The sequence below is a fragment of the Ambystoma mexicanum genome, chromosome 8, assembly GCF_040938575.1.
Source record: "Ambystoma mexicanum isolate Mex_15411 chromosome 8, UKY_AmexF1_1, whole genome shotgun sequence".
Taxonomy (NCBI): domain Eukaryota; kingdom Metazoa; phylum Chordata; class Amphibia; order Caudata; family Ambystomatidae; genus Ambystoma; species Ambystoma mexicanum.
Window position 1 is genome coordinate 1068353117 of NC_090929.1, and position 24779 is coordinate 1068377895.

The window sequence follows — 24779 nt, forward strand, 5'->3', positions numbered from 1 at the left end:
CATCACACCTCACTCAGTTACCAAGGTGTCTCCTTTTGTCTCATTGAAAGGACATCAACTTCAAAGAGCTACAAAAGTCCTCTTTTTAGGGGCTGTGTGGGTGAGGACAGTGAAAACCAAAATACAAAGAGTCCCACAATACAGCTTCCTTCCCTTGCTGATCAGAATGAGTCACCATAGATGCATGTCAACTTGCTTGTGCTCGCCCCTTATCCAAAAAGACAAGCGAAAAACCATGTACTTATCAAAAATATACACATATTTTAATGTCTATCAAAAAACACATCACATTCACAACTGAATTTTCTTAAAAGTAACACATAATTGTGGTCTAGACACATCATGAACCACATATATCCGTGTATACATATTTAACAAATGGCATAGAGACTGATACTTCCAGAGAAACCTTTTCTATGCCTCCATGTGGGGTATTTTTATGTTTTATATTTTAGCCACCACTATTATTCATGCCCTCCTTAATTTCTATGGGCACCAGGGCTGTGCCAACACTTCAACAATGTGTTTCTAGAACCAACATAGAATTCAACATGTGAATTATACATAGAAATTCATCCACTCTGTATATTCTGTTGGTGCTGTCCTCAGGGCACTCTTTATACATGTTCTGGTATTCTCCCATCACATTTCAGTTTGCCAAAATCTCAACAATTCTAAAAGACAAACAGACATTGATACTTAAAAACATGGTTTCTATTATTTTGTGCATCACAAGTCATACATAGCACCTATTCCAACTTCATCTCTATTTTCCATAAAAACCGCAGGGAATTATGACTTTAACGGGCTATTTCTTTTCCCATTTTTACTAAATGTTTGCAAGTTTTGCATATTTCAATTTTCTTGTTACAACATTATTTAGACAAAGTGTTTACCCAATTCACCTCTTCTACACATTTAGTTTATTAATCCTAAAACGGGAATTGCCAATGTCTGTCTCTCAAAGATTTTTTGTAGACTATGCACTTATTTGCTATCTCGATTCTCCTTATCATGAATAGATTCTACAGGGAACAATTCTTATTCTATGTTTCCCCTCGAGTAATGAGAAAGCAACTATCCCAACGGTCACACTAAGTAAGAGCTTACCTATTGGGAACTCTTTGATTATATCCCTCTATGATCCTAGCTTCGAAGGATATCTGCTGTGCTTTTACAGCTGGGACGGCGGAGGAATCATCTATCTAGACGCCTTCACCAATCTACTGTGACAAAACGAAAATGCGTCTTGAAAAACAGGGTTTTATTCCTGAATAATACTGTAATTGTACTTATTAGCTCTTGGGGCTTACCTCTTAATCATTCACCCATAACCTCATTATCGGGAAATAGGGGATTACCCACTGCAGACAACGATATTTTCTTGCTGCAAAGTCTATATGGCCAGAAACGAGAAGAAGGAAAAAAGGAATGATTAGATTCCCTTACACGGTACATTAGTAAGTATTCCCTTATTGCGCATCCGTCTTACCTCGCAATTCAGTCGTGTCCTTGCAGTAGAGCTCGCACACGTTGCTCTCGTCTCGGAGCGGTCGAACAAATGATACCTGCCCTCCACCGTCTTAAATAGACAGCCTCGTTAACTTGCGTACGCACGTAGCCGCATTTGTGTGCCGCCAACCAGGGACGAAATTGTGTTCAGGATTGATGGGGTTGGCATGCACCGTGGATGTGGATCGTGGAGAGGTGTTGAGGATGGTGGAAGAAATGTGTTTGATGAACATTTCAATGGTAAAGAGCGTGAGTGGCTTGTCGGAGATTTGGTTTTGATCAAGCATCCCAGGTATGGGCTCAAATGTTTAGAGAGAAAATGTTTGGGACCCCAAAGGATTGCAGCAGTAAGGAACAGTGTTGTGGTGGTGGATGGAGGAGAAGTATGGTCTAAGGGTAGGTTGGTCTTATGCAAGGAGATGTTGGTGCCTTCCAGGGAGTGTGACTATGGAGTGGTGGTCGGTGAGGGTGATGGAAGAGCAGTGACTGGTGAGAGTTTGGGAGAAGCAACCTTTGCTGGGGGTCGTGTGAGTGAGAGAACTAAAAGATTCCCCACCAAGTTCAAAGACTTCATGTATGATTAATATGTTTTTTGCAAGTCAATATTATTTCTCTTTCGGGTTGTTATTCCCTTTAGTTTCCTTTTTCTTTATTCAGTTTTCTGTTCCTCCATGACGGGGAAGATATGTTATGTTTTACTTGTGTTCTAGAACACGTACATGTTCTGGAACGGCTGTTTGTTAGTGTGAGGGAGCTCTGTTGCCTAAGTGGATGGTGCCGGCTGCTCTCTGCGTGGTATTACTACATATTATCCCCACCAAAAATATTGCCATATATATGGTAATCAGGAACGGCCATAGGCGATATTTTTGGGGGGGGGATAATTTTGGGGGTTTTTGGGAGCAGGGGCTGCAGGGGTGTCCCCCGATCCTTTGAAAATAATGCAGGGGCATCCCCCGCAGATTCCATGCCTTAATGTTGCAGCAAAAATATGGCAATATTTTTGTATGGCAATATTTTTGCAGGGATATTAACACATGGAACCCTCTGCATTCACCCAATAAACTACTTGTAACTTCTCTTACCTACTCAGAGAGTCACTACTTGACCTCCACACACTGCTCACCGAGTTTTTCATTATTTCCTCTTTGCCCCTGTTTAGATAGAAACCTAAAGCCTAACTTTCTTGGAAATTTGTGAGAAAGGTCACCTGCACCAAGAGACCACTGAAGGTAATGTGTGTATTGTTAATGGTCCGATACTGCAACTCAGTTCGGAGATACTGAGGACGATTTAGAATCTTGAGTGAATGCCTTGTAAAGGAAAAGGTGGTAAGCCTGTCTCTAATTACAGACCCTTCCCGGTATTGCTCTTAGAGTTTCCTGAAGCAGAACCAGAGGAGCCTGTAGGCTCCACAGTAACACATACATTTCACACGAGGAAATCCTCTACTATTTGCCTGTGAAAGTGAAAGTGGCCAACCTGGACGTAAACAGAGGAACTCAATTCTTCCATGCATAAGAAAGGAGGTGAGTCTTGCACTTGTATTGAGGCAAAGGAATAGGTCCTCTATGGGCCGTAACTGTCCTGTGATCATTCTATCACCATTGTATAGGTGCACATATTTCTTCTGCGTGCAAATATGCAAAGGCTGTGACTGATTCAGAAAACTCTGCGCGAGAGTATTACTTTCTATGGAGTATGCCTCTCCTGTATCTGACTTTCTGGCCATGGTGTCACCCTTTTCACCTCGATCGTGCCTCATGGTACTTCCAATGCCTCACATCATGCCCAAGGTGCATCTCCTCCAGGAATGCATTCCATAAAACCCATCCCCCAGAAAGTCAATTTCCGCATATACCAGGCCCTAATAACAAAAGCCGCCAACAGCCTAATTCATTCCTACATACAGCATCATCCCCCTTACATGTCCACATCATTCGACTTCATCCCTAGGAGATCCACATTCCCACAGATCGGGTTCAGGTGACATTAAACCTCACTCATCTGTGATCTCCACATAGTCAATTGCCAAGAGACACTAAGAATGCAAAATCAATACACTCACCTTCATGTGACCAGTTAAATTCTTCAGAAGTAGTTGGTGCTCTTCTGTGAGATCTGCAACATACCAGAGTGGGCATTACGCAGTAGAATTTTGAGTGGCACAGAAAGCATAAAGTGCAATTAATTCATGACGGGCACCTCTATATTAAATAATGCATCAATTCCTGCCGATATTAACCACATACCCTGTAAAGAGTTTTTGTCAAAATTATTCAGGAAATTTATGGATGAAATTGACTAATATGATTCAGTGACGTACATTGCTGAACTATATGTTGTGATATGATATGGCATTTATAACGCGCCTATACACAAGTGTTTCAAGGTGCGACAAGGCAAGGGAGGGAGAACAGAGGGCCAACAGAGACAACAATCTTACTAGGCCAGGTGACATTGAGATTGTGCAAGTGCAGTGGACGGGGAAGGGGAAAAGTGCAGGGGGATAGGGAGAGGGGCAGTGCAGTACATGGTGTAACAGTAAAATAATAAGACAATAAATAAAAAGTGTGGCCAGCTGGTGGCAAGTGCAAGGGTAAGTGCAGACATCAGGTGACAAGTGCTGGTAGGGGGCTGTAGGGATACAGAACAGTCCCTGAGTGCAAGGGTCACCGGGGGGCAGTGCAGGTGTGCAACTGGCGGGGAGGGTACCTGGGCCAGAGGAAAGGGGGTAGCCAGGTAACCAGTGCAATTTCAATTTCAGGCAGGAGATCAGCAGGGGAGAGGAGGAGAGAAAACAGAAGCAAAGAGGAAGGACTTGAGGTTCTTCTGGAACCGGAGATGGTTCTCCTCAAGTTTCAGAGAGGCAGGGAGGCTGTTCCAGAGGGAGGTTCCAGCAGAAGAAAGAAATCTACCACCAACTCTTTGCTTGGAGAAGCGACTGGCCCTGAGGGAGTTGGAGGTGTATGAGCAAAGAGCTTGATAAGGAAGATATTTAGGAAGAGAGAGTTGAAGGTATTGAAGCCCCAGGCCCTAGAAGGCCTTGTGGACAATGCAGAGTGTTTTGAACTTAATCCTCGCTGCCACTGGGAGCCAGTGCATGGATTTCAGTCCTGGAGAGATACGATCCCTGGGCTTGAGGCAAAGGACAAGTCTTGAAATCCTGTTTTGGATGAGTTGCAGAGGGCGGAGAGTAGAGGCTGACAGATTTAGAAAGAGACTATTGCAGTAGTCCAGCCTAGAGAGAACCAGCCTGTTCATCACACAAAAGGCACCAGTTATTAATAGAAGAACACAGATCATCTAGAATCAAAAAAGAAAGTATATACTTAAAACAGTGGGTCTTTTGGAAAATGTTGAGACCAGAAGGAAGGCCTGTGGCATCTGCGGCAGTGTGGTGCTTGCGTACATGAGTTTCAGAGCACTTCCTTGAAGTGTTAAGACCCACATGATGGTTTGGATCTCAGTATCGTATTGTAACCAGCAGATGCAAATCCATTTTGTGATGTTACAAAAAATGAGGCCAGGTAAGGCTGCCAAGATCCTTTTGGATTTAGAAAGAGGATTGACATGTTTGTGTGTCAAGATGTCTGCTGACTTTTCAGGTTGTTAGTGGTTTATTGCAGCTGAAGTATTAGATGTGTTGCTTCTTTCATGCTCTATCATAGCCTGTCTATCACTCACTCACTCCTTCTGTCATTGGCCAGCAGACTGTACATAGGCGGCAGTGGATGGAATGGTGGGGCATCACAACGCGATGCAGTTACCATGTCACTGGATTCCATAGCGTTCTTATAAAGAACTACAGGGCTAACATTCCATGCTTCTTGGGTGCAAAATTTGAGGCAGCCGTTTGTCTTTCAGTTGACAGCGCTCGGCATTATGTTGGTGAAAAAGGGGAGGTAGTCTAGAGTGTATGGTGATGTGTTTTTTAACACCAGCACGGCACCCTGATCTGACACGGTTTCTGGTGGAATGTTGACCCTCTAGCTTTTTATTAGAACTCTGTGTTGGACTCTTGCTCGCCTCATCTTGTTCTCCTTGCTGATTCCAGTTCAGTTATGTTAGGCTTTCCCCCCACAGGATATCATTTCCAGTTGGCATACCGTCCTACTGTGTGTGCAATCAAAAGCCTTAAAGGCCAGTTTCAGTAAAGGAAAGGAGCACCCATGTGTTCAGGGATTGAAGCAAGGAGCAAAACAACAGGGATGTGGCCCCATTAGTTATAAAATGTAGATTCATTTTGTGGACAAATTGTACTTTCACTCAGAATATGGGGAGAAAAACGTGTCCTTGTTCAAGCATAAAAGACACGCATATTTTATGTTTACTGTTTTTTTAAGAACAATATTAAAAAGTATCTGAACCTTATGGGCCTCATTACGGCCTTCGTGTAACGGGTTAACAGGCTCTGCTAATGGAGGCGGACCCGTTAATCACGTCCCGCGAAATTACGAGGTCCCCTCACGGGACCCAGTAAGGACACCTGGTAAAACCAGGCGTCGTTATGGGTCCCGCGAGGGGAAAAGGGAGCTAACAACGGACGGTCGTGATCGGCCCATTGTTAGCTCCCTCTCCCATTCCCATTGAGCCCTATGGGGGCTCAGATGGGAATGGGGAAGGTCCGGGCCCGGGTTCCCAGAGGGAGGAATTACCGGGCCCTCCGAACTCGGAATGGCCTGGTAATTCCCCATTCTGGGAACCCGGTAAAGGAGCCCGGTTTGGCGGCAGCATGGAGCTAATAGCTCCATGCTGCCGCCAAACTCGTAATGAGGGCCCATGTGTTGCTTTTGTACTTTAAAAGTAGTCACATCTGGGCCCATGTGTTGCTTTTGTACTTTAAAAGTAGTCACATCTTTAGTTGTGTCCAATTTTTCAGTAGTAATGTTCCCTGACTGCATGTTGTCTATGTGTCGCTTGAAGGTCTAGGAATCAAGACTTAGGGCCTAATTACGAGTTTGGTGGTAAAACTGTAAAATTACCACCAGACTGACCATTACCGCCACCTTGTCCTGTGGATTTACCATGGGATTACAAGTGCTGGAAGAGCAGTGTTAATCCCTATTTCTATTTCTTGGGCTCAAGGGATTCCGTGGTGATGCTGTAATTCTGCAGCAGTAATTCTGCCGATTTTTTACCTTAAAGTATCGAATTTACCTCCAGCATCCACTTTAAAGTGAACTTTGTATTTCGGCACTGTGGAAAAACAACAGTAATTATGTTATCACCACAAAAGTGGCAGTAATGAAATTACCACCCATTTTTTCCCACACTGCCAAAATTGTAATGAGGCCCCTAGTAGTCCTTTACTTATAAAAGGAAGATTCATGAAACATGTTTAGCTTAAGTCCAATGTGTGTAATTTAAACTTGTTGCTCGTCTCTTGTACTGGATGTACATGTTTCAGAGCATCCTTTAGGCATCTTTGTCTGTTTACATCTGCACAAAATCGCTCCCTGAATTGTCTCCATCCTCACTGTTATGTGGGTGGGTCCATGTTCCCAATGGTATTTTCTCTCTTTCCTCTTCTTCTCTAATTCCACAGGTCTTCCTTTGCTGTACATCTTCTCTTCTCTTTTGTATGAGAATGCCTCACTGCGCTTCCATCTCTTTTTTTAATTTTGCACAGTGGATTTTGTAACTCCTTTTATCTTATTCTCTTGACTTCCATCAGCTCTCTGACCTCTCCAAGTAAGCTGGAGTACCCCTTCTCCAATGTGCTGGTGGTCTTTCCTACTATCCTTGAACAATGATTTTGTAATCTGTGAACCCGGTCAATTCTCCCAACATGTCTAGCATTTGTTAGGGATTTAAAAGCTGTATGCAATTTCCCTTCTGTTCATGCAACTAAATGTCCCCTGTCTTCCTCTGCTGCCTTATTGATCACATGATATAGCAACATTATGCCACCAAGTAATATTGTACAGGGGGTGCCAACACCTCCCGTTTCAACTGAAAATAGATAAAATGATAGGCATATTAAATAGTTCACTCTCCTGTCCATCATTGTAGAAATTAGGATTAGATTGCCTTTATTAAAAGTAAAAAGTGCACAATGCACTTCACACACTTGGGTTGGGGAGCACGGTAAATGGAGGGTGCTTTAATATTACACACACTCCATAGGTGCACAAGGATATATTATTAATAAAGTGTTTACAAGGTGAAAAAGCTTAAATAAATGCAGAATATAGCTCCACGATTACAAGGAAACCACATTGTCAGATAAATATGTATTCTTTTGAAATGAATACTCAGAAGATATAAAATGGTTTCCAGTCCTAGGCCAAGTGGGGGGAATTGTAAACCATGCCAAGGGTTTTCAGATAAGCAAGAGGGGCTGACACACTTGGAAACAGGTAACAGGTTTTGGCAGCATCGAGTAGTGAGATAATGAGGTTTGTTTGATGAAAAATTGAATTGGCATAGAAATCAGACAAAATGAGATTAGGTCAGGCAATTAATATAAACTTCGATGCATTCATATATGTTCTTATGGAAAAGGGTATGAAGTGTGTCATACAAACTAATTTGAGAGACCAGCTGTATTATTTTGGCACCATACAATAAGAGGATATATATTCTACAACAGTGTTAAGTACCAAAAAAAACTTGCCATAACCTCAGTATACAGATAAAGGTGCAGACATTGATTCCTGGAAAATGTTCTTGGCAGGAGTTCAGCACTTTCATAGTTGTGTCCAGCCAAGTCTAAAATACGCATATTAATTTTGTGCATCTGAGAAAATTGTGGATGCCAGATATGCCACATTTTATACCATTTTACAAGGTGCTAAGTGTTGCGTAATCCCAAAAACTCTATAAAGATAGGTTGGAGGCAGAAATGCATTTGTATTTTTGATCGTTGTGATTAAAGACACGTTTTAAAACTCCCAGGTGTCTGATTTTCCCTGTCTCTGCTTAAAAGATAAGAAGCATGCTAATCCATCGATGTCTCTAGGGTATTGGGGGATATAGGACCCCCCATACATTATGGCCCCAGAAGACCCCCAATACTATTTACATTGCATAAACAACTTTCTCTTACCCATACACTGATTTTTCTGCTTGTACAAATTGAACATTGCCTAAATCTGCCCTGAATGTACCCAGTTTATTGAGTTTCCCTAGTGGGGTTACAGTGAATCTTGCTTCCGTCAATGTTCTAGAAAGATATGTTTGTATTGTGAGCTTGTAACTCTCCAAGAAAGTAACCCTGAACATTTTACTCCCGTTAAAGTGGCTGATCCTGGGCACAGGGGTGAGCTTGGTGACCCATTTTGTCAGGTCTTCTGATCAATGCACGCTCAGCAGTGGCACATAGCCAAAGGATTTTTGATCTGCTGATCGAGCATCAACCAGACATCCTTAGGCTGACTGAAACATGGGTTTCAGATTCTTCTGCCTCTGATATAGTCCAGCTCCTGCCACCCTGATACTTAATACTTCGAGCTGACAGACCTAGCCCCATGAAGGGTGGTGACCTTGCACTTATTCATTTAACTTCCTTGAAGTGTTCAGCGATTCCCATAAATCACGATGTACCCTGTGAGATGCTGCTGATTCGGTTTCTGCCTTCGAGTAATGTATCAGTGCATTTACTGTTTGTTTATCGTTCTCCTCATTTGACCAATGATTTTATTAATGTTTTTTTCTCAATTGGTAGCTGATCTGGCCCTTGCTCACACATTCTGATTATTCTAGGTGACTTTAATATCTGGGCTAATGATTCGACTGATACCCATGTGGCTGATCTAATTTCCTGGTTGTCGGACTTTCATTTACATCTTCCGACCCATAATAAGAGGACATATTCTTTATTTGGTGAAAAGGTACAGGGAACTTTTTGGTAAACTCACTCTTAACTTCCGCGACTGGAAATCCATAAACCAAACTTGGCAGTGTCGCAATGGTGTGTGCAGGGAAACGGAGACGCTGAGTTCCCCCACTCCGTTAGTAAAAAGTGAGAAGAGAACTGCACACATCCATGTTACTGTGCCACGGTTTGATTTCAATAACCAGAGTTAGTTCATGTGTAAAACTTATCAATTTATTGATAGCCCTTTGCGTTAACACGTGTTTCGGCACAAACCATGTGCCTTCCTCAGATCAGGGCAATGTTTCCTTCGGCTGAATTTTCAGCTATGCATTAACGTAGTTGAGGAATGAGTCCCATCAGAATTCGTCTCGCACGTCGGCTAAATTGATAACTTTTATACATGAACTAACTCTGGTTATTGAAATCAAACCGTGGCGCAGTAACATGGATGTGTGCAGTTCTCTTCTCATTCTTTATTTGGTGTTTGCAGATATATTGCTTTCTGTGACGTTTCACCCATTGCCAGTTATCTGGTCAGACTATTTTTTCCTTCCATTTTTGGTTGTTCTAACCACACGCAGGCAGGTACTGCCTAATGTTTTGCTAGCCAACGTCACTGGGCTAAACTGTCTTCTGGGCAACTCACAGAGGTTCTGAAATATAGTGCCCAGAAGGTGATCCTGGCAAATCAGACTGATTTGTGTGGGACCTTAATAAAAGGTATGTCTCTTACAGCTGACCTGTTGGCACCGCCTCTTAAGACAGGAGTAGGTCATCATAAACCTTCTTCCCCCTGGTTATTACCGGACCTGAGAGCTATGAAGCAGCAGTACCGTTGGGTGGAGTGCGAATGGTGCATTTGTCATGAAATACTAGCTAAAGTTGAGTGTAAATAGCTTTTATCTCAATATAAATTGGAGGTGAAGGCAAATCTCAACACTATGCAAATCATTAACTACTGCATCATATGCTTCTCAGGAACTGTTTAGAGTGACGAAGAAACTCCTTGCTCCTCGTCCTGCCCGTTTTGATCCCTCTCACTCTCAAGCTACCTGTAATGCCATTAGCCTGTTTTTTGCAGACAAGATTAGGATGATAATCATGGTTACCAGACTGGGTATAATGGACCCTTTTTCCCTCGCCTCCTCTAGTAGTGTGACTTTTTCTTGTTTTGAGCCTGTCACCAATGTGATTGTATTGGCGGCTATGTGTACGTTTAACTCATCATCGCACTCTGACCCCATTCCATATCCTCTGCTCCAGGCCCTCACTCTGGATATGATTGCACTTTTTACTACCACGCTTCAACAGTCTTTTGAGAGTGAGATAATTCCAGCTTCTTTGAAGCATGCAATAGTTGCGCCATTGCTGAAGAAGCCGTTACTGGATCCCTTGTACCCTACCAGCCTCCATCCCATTTCCCTCATCCCAGTTATCATGAAGCTGGTCGAAGTCATTGTTATCCCTCAGCTCTCTAGGTTCCTGGAAGAAAATGGGCAGCTGCAACCTTTTCAGTCTAGTTTTAGGCTCACTTATGGTATAGATCTTGGATGACTTGGCTTTGCTCCATGACCGCAGTGGAGGTCGGAGTCCTGACTCTCTTTGATCTCTCGCTGGCATTTGATACTATCAACCACCAAATTATTCTGCAGCACCTGGAACAAGCAGGACTGGCAGGCCAAGTCCGGGCCTGGTTTTCTTCTTTCTTGGAGGACTGCATGCAGGCTGTGTCCCTTTCAGGTATCTGTGCATCTGCCATGCCAATTCTGTGTGGAGTATCACCTCTACATTATGTTTACGTTTTTGGCGAATTTGATTGCGTCATAAGGCATTTGTTTTCATACATATGCGTATGACACGTAATTAATTTTTAAATTGAATTCCCCGTTATCTGACCGCCCTTCCAAACTAAAATCTTGCCTCGCTGATATTTGTTGCTGGATGTCTCAAAACTGGTTGACGATTAGCCGCGACAAAACGGAGATCATGATAGCTGGCCCCCGCTAATGCTCATTCCTTTTGGCATTCTGATTTCTGGCTTAAGTTCCTGGGACCATGCCCTGCCTCTAGCCTGTCTGTTAGGAGCTTAGGGGTGAAGCTTCTTCCCTTGGGTTCTAGAGAAGGGCAGATTGCTGAAGTGTGCAGCTCGTTTTCCTTAAATGTAGACTCCTTAGAAATGTTCTGCCGTTTGTCGCCTTGCAATTCCGTGCTAATGTAGTCATGGCCTCTATCATGGGTTCATTGGACTACTGCAATGGAATTCAACCCGGATTTCTGGTCCATCTGCTCCAAATCTTGCAAAATGCTGCAGCACATTTGGCATTGAATGCCCCGAGACGGCGGTCCACCTCACTGCTGCTGGCCAAACTCCACTGGCTCCCTGTCAGAAGCTGGATAACCTTTAAGGCACTCTGCATTACACATCGCGCTTTCTTTCACACCTGGCCTTCTTTCTTTCAATCCAAACTGATGCAATACCTTCCTAGACACTCTCTGCGGTCATCCTCTTCCAATTTGTTGTAAGTCCCTCGTTTTTGTAAAGCTCAAGCTGCAGGGCGCTCCTTTTTGGTGCTTACCCAGACATTGTAAACTCCCTTCTGGCTTTTCTGTGAGAGATCTCGGATCATTTGTGTTTCCCTAGAGCTTTTAAGACTTTTCTGTTTTGAGAAGGGTGGGGGTCCTGTGGGTCTTTTCTGCTTAGTGGCTAGTGCCAAGATGCTTTCTTGGCCGGGGTTTGCGCTCTGTAAATGCAATTACATTACATTACATACATAGTTCACTGGGAGTATCAGCTCAGCTGTTTCAGAAAACTATGGGTGAGAGTGTGATGATATGGTAGCTCCTATTGCCATAGAGTAACCCTGGAAGCGAGGTGAGAGAAAGGAAAATACTAGAGATGGAGGGATATCACCCATGACATACATGACTCTAGTGGAGGCTCCAACATTCCTTGAAGATACTCTGTTTATCAAATTGCAAGATCAGACCTGACATTCCAACGGTGTCCCGAACATGAAATGTCTGTTGCCAATCAAGGACTTAAGGGTGAAACAACCACAAGGGGACATGTGATGGTATGGAGACCAAAAGCACGTTGGAGAACTGGATAGTAGCCAATTGTATTCAGGCTTGCTGGCTAATTTAAATTATTCTCAGTTGTGACTTCTGCTCGTCCCTTGGGTACAAATGTCCCTGGATTAGGGAAGACATCAGATTTGAAGGTTGGACTTTGTGCAGAAAAGTGCCATGTGCCATCGTTATATCAAGTGTAAATGCACGTTACAAAACGAAATTACAATGACTTCTTGTTCTTATTGTGCGAAGCAGTGCCATGCCAGTCTTGTAGTAGAAAATAAGAAAATAAAAAAAAGAAATTGCATTGTCACACAAAAGCAGGTTTTCAAAAGAAATAAGGCAATAAGGGTATATAGAAGAAGGGCAGGGATTCCACTCTCATGTCAGAGAGGTCAGAGCTTTAGGTAACTCTCCCAACTTAACATCGATTAAGAACATTGAGTCCCGGTAAAGAGCCCTCTTGTGTATATGTGGAAGTTACCCAGAGCAATCGCGAGAGTGATTTCTCCTACCTGGAAGAATTTAATTTGGGGTTCCAGATTATGGTTAGATAAGACAAGAGGTATGTTTCAGGGGGTAGCTCTATTTTGAAGCCAAGGGAATTTGGCACAGTGAGACATAGCTAACGATAACATCTCCCCATGGGATGAGATGTCTTATCTTACAGCTTAGGCTGGGTCGTTTACCTATTATACCTTTTACAACCCATTGGACGAGCCCTGAAGGGAGGGTCAAATCTGCCCGTTGTGGATGCGACAATCAATTGCCAGAAACCCCCGTTCACTTTTTCCTCTTCTCTCCTGGTTAACAGCAGTTGCAGAAAACGTGCCTTAACCCACAGTGAGATGGATGTGAGTAGGAATGGTAAGGTAAGCCTGTGTAGTCATCAGGAGGTCTGACATCCCATTATTCCAATATGCAGTGGAGCGCGGGCAGAGGAGTAAGTGGGACAAAGGTCTGGTTGGACTACCTTTGGTGGAATCACAGTGGTTTCAGGAGGGCTTATTTTAGGCCATGGCACTGAAGAGGACCTGTTACAGTCCTGGGTTATTGGCCTAAATGTGCACAAACACTCTCATAGTCTTCTCCTTTTTTATATGTGCATTATTCTATATTTGTAAAATGATTTTGTTTGGCTTATATATTGTTATTTTTGTATTTGTGAACGTTTTTAAGTATTTTAACTGTATGTATTTTTCAGTGGTTATGCCAGAAATAAAGGTTTTTTGAGACGGAGGAGGAGGATGGCAATCTACACCATCCGGCAGGTCTCAGTATTTGGACTTATTTGGTCTTGTAAGACCAGCTGTGACTCGAGCACCGCCTAGTCAATTTCACCGCATCTCAACTGACCTCAAGGTGCCCAGATACCTTTTTGTTATTCTGTGCCCAGACCTGATTTAACTTAAGCTTTCCAGACTCTATCGTGATTCTAATGTCTTGCTCAATTATGAGCTTTTAGCTTCTCCTTGCAGTGCCAATGGATACTGTCCTTTATCTAATGCCAGACTCCCTATAAGGTGAGTTCATCCAACAATTCCATATTTTCGATGGGTCTCAGCCACCTGCGATCTCTGCTACTCCACAGCTGATCCAGACTTCCATCTCCAATTCTTTTGAAGTGCCATTGATTTGATTTGAATGGTCTTTCCCCCCTCACCTGTAGACCTTCCCACTGTCCATCCTGGATGTTCTGCCTCTCAGTTGTGGCTGCTTCTCCCGCTGTCTACAGGTGCATTGCAGTGACCAGGAGTAACTAAGATCCACGGTTGAAAGCAGAGAACCAATAACAGCTGTCAGTCCCTATGATGCTAGGCTTCTCTATAAAAGTTCAGCGTTGTCCAGCATTGAGTCATAGCATCTGCAGAAGCCCCACACCAGCGTGCTCTATCCAAGAGATCTCTTGGATAGAGCATGCTGGATATCCAGGTGTAGCAACAGAGCAGCAATAATCACCAGAAAGGTGCAGGGGTCTTCTGGAGGGGCACGACGATGAGGACAACATTTTCAAATTCTGGCTATAGGGCATGCAGGGATGCCCGATGGAACCGTAACCTGCACCACACATGCCAGCTGCTTTTGCAGTGTCTAGGATGTTGTTCCTCTTTCTTCACTTTTTCATCAGCAGGTTGGGGCCTCCAACCATACCCGGCAATGCACAGCCAGAGGCAACACAGTCGTGGAGCCAGTATGTTAATATCAATGGGTAAAGGACATGTGATTGGATTGTGATTGGATCTTCATCAGCACTCAGAGTTAGAGGATGTGGACTCCCGTGAAGATCTGCTCTCAAATCTTGATTCTAACTCTCCCTCTGTCCTCATTCTACTTGACCTCTACCCTGCTTTCGATACGGTGAACCACAACACCCTGATTGCACGTCTCTGTGAGACCATGGGCATCACTGATAAGGCCCTGGCGTGGATAACCCCCTTTCTCTCCAACTGCTCATCCCAGGTGGAACTGAGGTCTTTCCTCTCCCCTATCACTCTCTCTACTTGCAGTATCCCCCTGGGATCTAACCTATCCCCCTGGTTTTTCAATGGCTACATGGTCCCTCTTGCCCGTATGATAGCCACCTTCACCTCCAACTTTCAATGGTTCCATGTGATAATTCCGCCTGAAAAATATTGCGATACAAAAATATCGCCATATTTTTGTGGCGAAATTCACAATGAACCCTGTGGGGGACACCCCCGCAACTCCTGCATCATTTTTTAATGTGCAGGTGACACCCCCGCAATTCGGCTCCCACATAATATCCCCAATAAAAATATCGCCTATGGCGAACCAAACGGCCATATTTACGGCGATATTTTTGTTGGGGATATTATTACCTGATACCCTTTCAGTGTTATGCAGATGACACGCAGCACTCCTTCAGGCTACCCTCGGCCTCTTCCTCACTCATACCTGACTGTCTTGCCGCAATCCAGTTCTGGTGTGCTGCAAACAACCCCTGCCTGAATGCCAGTAAGACAGAGATTGTCCTCATCAGGACCCCTGCCCACACGTTCCCTCTTTCTCTCTGGCCGGAATCCCTTGGCCCTGCACCTCCACCTAACAACGAGGCAAAAAACCTGGGCGGGTCATCTTCGACTCCACTCTCTCTTTCTCGTCTCACATCACGGACATCTCTAAAAAGTCCCACTACTAACTGCACCTTCTGAGAGGTATTCTACCTTTTCTCACCTTCCCCCAGAGGCTCACCGTCTCCAGAGCCCTGGTCCTCTCTAGGCTGGACTACTGCAACAGCCTCTTTCACAACCTGCCCTCTTCTACCCTCCGTCCCCTTCAACTCATCCAGAACAGAACTGCAAGACTTATTCTTGGTCTCAGGCCCAAGGACTGCATCTCTCCAGTGCTGAAATCCCTTCAGTGGCTCCACGTTGCTACAAGGATTAAGTTCAAGACCCTTTGCATTGTCCACAAGGCTTTCTGGGGCATGTTCCCACTCTATTGGCAACACTCTCTTCCTAAATACTCGCCTTCCTCCAACTCTCTGCGGGTGAGCCGCTTCTCCAAGAGGAGACTTGGGGGGAGATTGTTAGTCTCTTCGCCTCCTCATTCTCCACTGCTAACCACCTCTCTCTGCTCTCTCGCTCCCTCTCCTCTCCTTCTGCTCAGTTTCGCTGACTGGCGAGCTTGTGTACCTTCAGAGCCTCACAGGTCCCAAGCTTTCCTCGCCAGTCTCCTGCACTTCCCCCGGGCTTTCCACTTGCCGCAGCACTACTGCACTTCGTTTAAGACCCATGAGATTGGTATCTCCTTGCACTTAGCCCATGTTCTGATGGAACTGGGCGCACTTATCCCGATTGACCCCATGCTCTTGCGTTTCTGTTCACCTGCATAATCGAATGTACCATGCCTAGTAAGATCGTTTGTCTTGTCTTCCCTATGTCTTCCCCACCCATGCATGGTTGCGCTTTGAAGCACTTGTGTATAAGCGCATAATAAATAAACTATCAATCAGTCAATTGGTGGATGAGGATGCAGGCCAGTAATAGGCTGAACCGTTATTTGTGATCCAAGCATTGGTATCATATAATCACCCACGTGGATGAGGCAGTGTACTTAAATTAAAGGCTAACTTCTAATAAGAGTCAGCACAAGAACTCGGTTAAAAGAGCTGTAAGCTAGTTCATCTACAAAACATTGTATGACGTGCAAATATTAGTTGCCTTGATGTGAGTGAGTTACTGGGTGACTGAGTGAAAGAGTCTGCATAGAAATCTATTTTACTTTCCATATTTTACAGCTTGTATTCCCTTGCCACTTTTGCACCTTCGCTTTGCCAAAACATTCAAAAGGATCCAGAAAAACATTGTCTTCAATACAAGAGAGCACCAGACTTTCATACTCATGAGTAAGAGTATGGCATTGTAATTATCAGGGTCGTTCTGGCGTATGTGTGCTAGGTAAGTGCAAAACCTTCTGTCCCAGACCCATCTGAAATCTATCCTTTTTATTTGAGAAAAACGAGTTGAGAATTATCAACTAGGTAACTCTGGGCAGACTCAACAATCATTCAGAAAAGTAACCAGAGAGCTATTCCATTTAAAGATGACTCCCTATAACAAGGAGCGAGCTAAAATCGCAGAGGACATCTGACATGGGGTCTAATTTATATAGGGCCAAGACCAGCTGGACGTCTGATTGCCATATGCTTTAGAAGAGTTATTTGCATTTTTTGTGTGAAAAGTGCTACATGAAAGAAACTCACTTCAAAGCACTAATAGCGTAGCCATTCAAAGGGGTGTGCTAAAGATCCTAGCTACAGAACATGTGTATTCTCACTTGAAAAAAGCAAATATCTAGGGCCATATTCTTAGAAATGAACACAAACGAAAAGAGTAAAGGATGGACTTTTTTCTTTAATAAATAACATAACATACATATTCCTTGGGTCAGGCTAATTGTTGAGCTTCACTGGTTGGCATAGAGATGATGAAGGGTTGATGAGCACATGGAGAAATCATCGATGTGATGCATACTTGCCAAACCTACATATTTAGGCAGTAGGCTACTGCTTTTTCAGCAGTCCTACCGCCTACAGATTTGGGTGACAGATCCTACTGCTTTTTACAGTGGCAGGTAATTTATGGGACTCTAAGGCAGGCTCCAGGACAAAGCATGCAACACATTAATGAGTCTCCCTGTACAGTGGGCTGGTAGGATATTACTTTGATTGGGCTCAGACCAATCCACTGACCTGACAGCTACGTGACAGTACAAACCTTAGGTGAACCACCAGTGAAGGCAAGTGGCAGAGCCTAACACCATCATAGAGCATCTGCCCATCCGGCTGGGCGGGTATCAGTCTCCATGTCACTCAGTGTTCAACTTGCACTGCAGTAATACTTATGTATTGCCCAGGCTGCTGCTACAGAGCAGTGGCAAACGTTGCCTACCAGCTCTTTGTGATTACCTTCTGTGTAATTGAATGTGGTGTTACGATTCAGAATTATACATGTTTAACATTTGAACATCTTTCCATGTTGTGCTGTTTGATAGGTTGAGCATTTTAGAATGCTCCAGTGTTGCCAACAATGTATGTTTTGTATTTTCCTGTGATGTCATTGTTATGCGAATTATTATTTTTGAAACTTGAAAAATCCTACATCTTTTTGGTCACAGAATGTTGGCAAGTATGTGTGATGCATCCTCAAGTTAGACTGCATTGATAACAAGCACATAAAGTGAGGACGAAGGATGTGTTTCTCTTCAGCGTCCCAACCAGTGCCCCCTCCTCAGCTCGCTTCTGCTCTTTCGTTGGGCTTCGGTGGCCCCCTCGTTAGTATTGATATGTGTATGCTTTTCCTGTTTGACATTCTTTGTTCAGTGGTAACGTTTGATTGGCTGTTGGGGTAATCCCACCGCTCTTCAACTGTGTCTTTAATTGCATTTTGTGTATCTTTTTAAATGTCAATTACATGCTAAGGCATTAGCAGTAAAAGTAGATAATTTAGTGCACAGGGGGGACACTACAGAAAGGTGTGGCTACAGTAACTCACTGCAAACGAGAAAGGACACGCTCATGACAATCTCTAATACCGGAACATTGATCATTAAAGAATGGTACAGTTCTTCCGTTTATGTCTGGTTGTGCTATACCTCACCTTTGAAACACTTAGATTATTCTTGTGAATGATCTGAGTTGTAATTAATGGTAAAGCACTGGGAAGATGTGCAGTGGCTTTTTGGTGATATGATGTGTATCAATGTACATCCACTCAAGCAAAACTACAATAAATCGTTTAAGTACACGAGCAATAATGGAATGTGAGTGTGAAGCGAAAGCTCAATAGAGTATCTTGATGATGTTTGACAATGAAGATTACCCCTGCTGTTGCAGAGGGAGTCTTGATTCTATTAAAGACACAGAGGTGAGCATTATGCTTTAACTTCCTTTAATTCTACTCTTGCAGCAGATTTAAATCTCCATATTTCTTGAATACATTTTTTTTCAACCTTAAAACAGAAACTATTCCAATAAACATCACCTCCCATGAGCCCCAGTGTCTCTGGTAGTGCCATGTCCTGTCCTTGGGTTCCATGAGCTACTTCCTGCCCAGTCCCTTCCTCTTCTTTGATGCCTTCCAACTAACATCATGAGAGAAATGCAAATAACACTCCAAACTGCAAAAACCAACATGCCGCCTTCGCCTGCGACTGAACTGCCACCGTTTGCCAGAGAATTTTTCACAGCCAATGCTGACCACTTCCCTCACAATATCTTGCCACATCAGGTCCTGGGCACTCAGCCAGCCTTCTGGTCATCGGTATCCGTATAAAATACTGAAAAAAACAAAAGGAAGAAAATGCTGAATACGGCACTGAAAAACAAAACGAATCCCAAAAATGTCAATCAAGGGGAGCAGGGGTTGCAGGGTTGTCTCCCACTCCCTTTAATCGACATTCTGGGACTTCGGGGGTTGCAGGGGTTTCCCTCGCTTCCATAAAAAGGAAAGCGGGGGACAAGCAAAGTAAAAAAAAAAAAGAAAAGGACCCTGCAGTGCCGGTTCCCATCCAGGTGCGTGAAGGGAACCGCCATCATAGAGGGATGTCAGAGGTGGCGGCACACTGTGCTGTGTGCTGAAGGAAGGTACGAAAAGGGGTAGGTGGGAGCGGGCTGCAAGAAATGTCCAGGGGAGAAAAAAACTAGTTATTTTCTGTAAAATTTATTTCATTTTTTCAATCTCTGACATATCGTATTCAAACTAATCATGGACATCCCTGGTCATCACCTGTCAGTGAAGACATGTATTAGGGAGAGTCATACGACATAATGCATCACCAAACCATAACAGCAGCACACGCAACTGATCATCAATGCTTTTGCCTCACCAGGCGGGATAATGCTCGCCTTTGTGTCTTTAATAGAATCATGACTCTCTGTGCTAGAGCAGGGGTAATCTTCATTTTATGCCAAGAACGGAGGCGAGCATTATGCTTGGTCAAAGCTATGCATTACAGCCGGTATGACACTCACTATCGGCTTCAAATGAAAAGTCTGAAAAGTGCAGACGCTGGACCAATATGCCGCTTTTAAGATGTCCTGCAGACCCACGCCCACACCAAAGACTTTGGAAGCCATGGTGCCGTTCACTGAGTGAGCCTCGAACTGTGTGACATCTATCCCGGCTAGGGATATGATTTCACACACCCATCAGGCTATTGTCGCTGCCGCCACCGCCTTATATGGCTTCCTGCACATGATGAAAAACTGCAACACTCCTGCCGGTCTCACCTCGTCTGTCCTTGCCACTTAGGCTGATCCCGAAAATAGGGATAAAAAATAACTGACAAGTGATTTTTAGTCCTTCTTGCTACGGAGAAGGTCACCCTCTCTGGACCGAAGGTCTTACTATCTACTTCAAGCACTTTCATGTCGGACACTGTTCTAGAGAATACTAGGCAAAACGGCATTGTTAATTTCCCCAAAAGCTGCTGGTCCAATAAATCCCTGTTAAGTGGCCAGCTTGTAAATAGCCTCAAGACTGTTCGAAAAGCCTTACTGCATCTTGCTAACGATGCCAGAAAGTTGAGCACCTGAACTAAACAGGCTGAAACGGGATGAAGCTTGCTCCGGCTTCACCATAGGCTCCATCTCCCCCATGCTGCTACATAGCTCTTGAACTTAGAGGGGGCTCAGGATTGTTTGATAAACTCGGCAGCTGCTCCTTAATGCCTGCAAGGCTATATCTGCTCCCAATACACTACACAATAGCATTGGTAGTTGTCCTGTCGTTGCCAGCGAATCATAATTCCCCGACGGGTAATTAAACCGTCCCTGAGAAGAAGCACTTGCGGGAAATCCGACAAATGATCCATCAGAACTGGAAACCATTCTTGCGACTTCCAGTTTGGGGCTACTATGATGGCTACTGCCTTCTCTCTCCTGATCTTCACTAGAACCCTGGTTAATATCAAGAAGGGGGAAAGGCGTAGTGTACTTCTTCAGACCACGCCAGAAGAAAAGCATCCGCCCCTCGTGCTTCTGGGTCAAGCCTCCAGCTGAAAAACGTTGGTAATTGTTCAATCTGGACATGAATAGGTTGGTGTCCAGAAGACTCCACAGAGTTGCTATCTGAGCGAACACTCCTCTGTGCAGCATTCAGTCGCTGGTACCATGCCAGTAGCGAGAGTTCCAGTTAGCCACTAAGTTCTTCATGCCTGAGAGATACTCCGCTGTCAAAGAGATCTTCCGATCGAGGCAATAATGCCAGAAGTCTTTTGTGAGCCCCACCAGCATCCTCAACTGCATACACCCCAGGTGGTTTATGTATGATACTGCAGGAATGTCCACCCAGAGCAGGATGCAACACTCCGCCTTGTCCTTGGTGAATGCTTTCATCATAAAAGAGCCTGCAAGCAGTTCTAAGCAATTGATGTGGAGGGACAGTTATTACTGCGACTTTCTGCCTCCTGTCTCCAGATGACTGCACTGGACTCCCCAGCCTGCTCTGCTGGCATAGGACCCTGGTGGTGGCACTCAAACTGTTGGGTGGTATGCATGCTTGTCGCCAAAATCAAGGAAGCGGGTGTTAGGCAGAAACCTGTGCAGTTCCCTCTGGGACCACTGCAAAAGATTTAAGACTACAGGTGTTTGGCAGTAAACCCACTTGGTAGCAGTCTGTACCACACAGATTCACTAGGTAGCTGTGGCGGAGCAGTCAGACTTCCCTCAAGAAGAGTTAGGCAGTATACAGAGTATTCACAATAGGTCAAGAGAACACAATAGAACAAGTAAACACTGACCAGGGCTTGGTGTAAAAGAGATATAATTATTTATTTAAAACCAAATCTAGAAAAACACACAGGCACTAATAGTAAGCAATCCAAAAACACGGTCACTAAAAGATATACACTCCCTTAAAAGAATATTAGACAAGTCTTAAGTAAAGCCCCACTGATTTTCAGACAGCGGTGAGCGCTTAACGTAGATGGCACTCTTATAATTTGTTTTAAAAAGGGAGAGAAAAGCAGAGAATAAATTGAAACAGATCCCAACACTTTTTCACAAACACAACAAGAGAGGAAGGCAAAGTAACACCGTGAATTTAGAGTCAGTAGCCCGGATCCGCTTTAAGAGGATCAAAACGAAATGTGTCCAAGGTCACACGGTTGCAATGCACAAAAGTCTTGTAACGGTTCAAAAAGGAGTTGGACCAGAGAAAGGGACCAGTTAGAGGGTCAAGGCGGCCAACCCAGTCCAGAAGGTTAAGGGATTATTATTACCTTGTAGCAATCTTTAGAAAGGGAGGCCTGGCGGACACGGTACCTTAAAGTGGTGAGAATACTCCAGCGGGGGCAGTTGTTCCTGGCAGCGGATGCAAGTCGGTGCTTCGTCGGGGAGGAAGACAGGAATCCGTTGCACTGCCAGGGAAGAAACCAGCCACGGAGTTTCTCAGGTACAAGGAGCGGTCCGTTGATTCGCGGAACAGTGGTAAGTGGCTATCTGGCTGCCGGGGTGCTTGGCACGGGCAATTCGACCACAAACCGGTCTGGGGTGCGAAGAGAAGAAGGTAAACTGGTTGTGCCCACCAGTCAGGGGAAGAAGCTTCTCCAGCCGGGAGATCTTCTCTGTCGTCGGGAAGTGGTGAGTCGGTTCCGCAGGGCTCCACCGGTGGTGTCGTCGTGGTAGGTCGGCTCAGCTTCTCCCTCATCGGATTCTCAGGTCCTGTGCCGACTTCTGAAGTTCCAGTCCCCAAAGCCCTGCTTTTATGCAGCATACCCCCATTCACTCAGCCTAGCTGTCAATCAAACATGCTAAGTACTTGGGCCAATCACACAAGAGTGCGACTTGAGTTACCAAGGTAACTCAGTCCAGGGTGCCTAAACCCCCTCCCACACCCCCTGTGGTACCCAGACAGAGTGGCACCACTTTTGGAGGCTTCTGTGGAGAAGCCCGCCAAAAAGTGGAACAAAGGGCTCGACTTGGGTTGGAGTCACAGAAGAGAACACAAACGCCATTTTAGAATCGAGACCTGGCAAAAAATACCAACCGGCGAATTAATATTAATTAAATAAACCGGCGGTATGTTTCGAGGCTATGAGAATTAAATAATTAAAGTTGGTAGCCTCGAACAATGGGAAAATCCCATAGGGATATATTCGCGGTTGAATATAAAAAGTAGTATCCACTGCCACCAGCCAAAACTCGATCAGGGGGGACGGAGACGTGCCCCCTCGACTAACAGACCCCGGGGCAATCGAATTGCCCCGACCAGTACGTCCACAATCTGATGGTTTGTACCGGTTTCTGTTAATAATTTGGGACTAGTAAAGCCAATGGTGACTTTACATGCCCTGGGAGACAGTAGTCAGTCCCAGGGTATGGAGTCTATGGTGGGGTGTCACTATGACTCCCCTGTGTCACTGCACAGAGGGTGCTGTGTAACACACATAGTAAAGACACATGAGACCCTATGGAGTAAAGGACCCCGTAGCCCATAAAACACATTAACAGTCAAAGGAACACCATAAATCATGTCCAAGAGTGGGAGAAAAAGAGTCTCACTCTTGGCTGGAGAAAAAAAAACAAATTCCAGAAATCCAGCAAAGCTGCTGGGGGACTCACTAGGTTAGGAAATTCAGTCTAAAGAGAGAATTCTCCCTAACAGCGGGTGCTTTCTTGATGTGTAAAACACAGAGGTCTCCCTCCTTGAAATCTTAACAAAAGGATTGTTTTTTTTTGCATAATGCCGGTTGGCTCTAACGAGGGCTTTGAAGTAACAAAGCTACGCTCTGGTAAAAGACATAGCTGGGCTTCACAGGCTTCCAGGTCATTCTCCAAGTTTGTTTCTTTGATGTCTTATCTTTAATTATTAAGCTGGGGCAGACACATGTGAACTGGAGAGTGCAAATGGCCCCTTTTCCTGACAAGTTACAGCTCACTGGGAAGGGGCCATCAGCATTCCAAACCTGCCTATTCTCCATAGTAAATGGCTATACCACATAAGCCTGAAACAGTGTAATGCATGCACACTTGCACAGAAGGTGCTTCTGTAAAATAGGTCTTTGATGTGAAGACAAGTAGGCAATACAAAGAGATGTCTGGTTGTCTTGTGTAGGTAAGACATTTTGTAGATAATTGTTGGCTCCTTGATTTCGAGAAAAAGGGATATTTAAAAATAATTGAGACAGGCATGGGTACAACTTTAAACTGAGAGTGCCACCACCAAGTGTCAGACTCTATGACGAGCTCTGGGACTTCACTGGAAATCGCACGGCCATTCCAGGCTTCCATGTTCTGAAGCCACCATTCTAGTTCTAACCTTCCTAGCTGATCTAGAGGCACTTATTGGTGGTACCAGAGCCCTTCACGCAGGTGGCACATTTTCAGTCTCTGAAGGGCTCTGTAATCCAGAGGGCCTGTAAAGATGGCTTGGATGGATGCTGTTAGTAGCCCGACAATTCTCGCTAGAGCTCAGAGAGATATCACAGACTTCGCTAAAGCTGCTCGGGGTTCTTTCTTTTTCACTCTCATCTTGGAGGCTGGCAGCTCCAATGTCACCTTCATTGTGTCTACTACAACCCTAGAAATTCTAACCGTTGCTTGAGGACTAGTTCTGATTTTTCTCGATTTAAATCCTAGGGATGACAGCAGCTGAACTGTCCACTGCATCTAGTCTATAAGCACTCGGGGTCATCAGCTAGCAAGAGGATATTGTCTAGGTAAATGATCATGCAGAAACCTCTTTCTCGCATGGCCGGTGCTACCAGTCTCAGGACGTTTGTGAAAGCCCAGGGCGCTGAGGCCAGCCCAAATGGAAGACATTTGAATTGCCACATCTGCTTGTTCCATAGGAAGCTGAGATACTTGCAGTGTCCCCTTGCAATTGGAATCATCAGATAGGAATCTTTG

The 24779-nt window shown here is 44.5% G+C and overlaps 1 protein-coding gene across 1 annotated transcript in view; it reads right to left on the reverse strand.

The window, feature by feature from the left end:
• The window catches only part of LOC138472731 (uncharacterized), a 146464-nt gene that overhangs the window by 72778 nt on the left and 48907 nt on the right, over positions 1 to 24779 (reverse strand). Inside the window, exon 2 of the mRNA XM_069611049.1 lies at positions 3581 to 3633. Within this exon, the coding sequence (XP_069467150.1) occupies positions 3581 to 3633 (53 nt within the window). The remainder of the gene's footprint in view (positions 1 to 3580; positions 3634 to 24779) is intronic.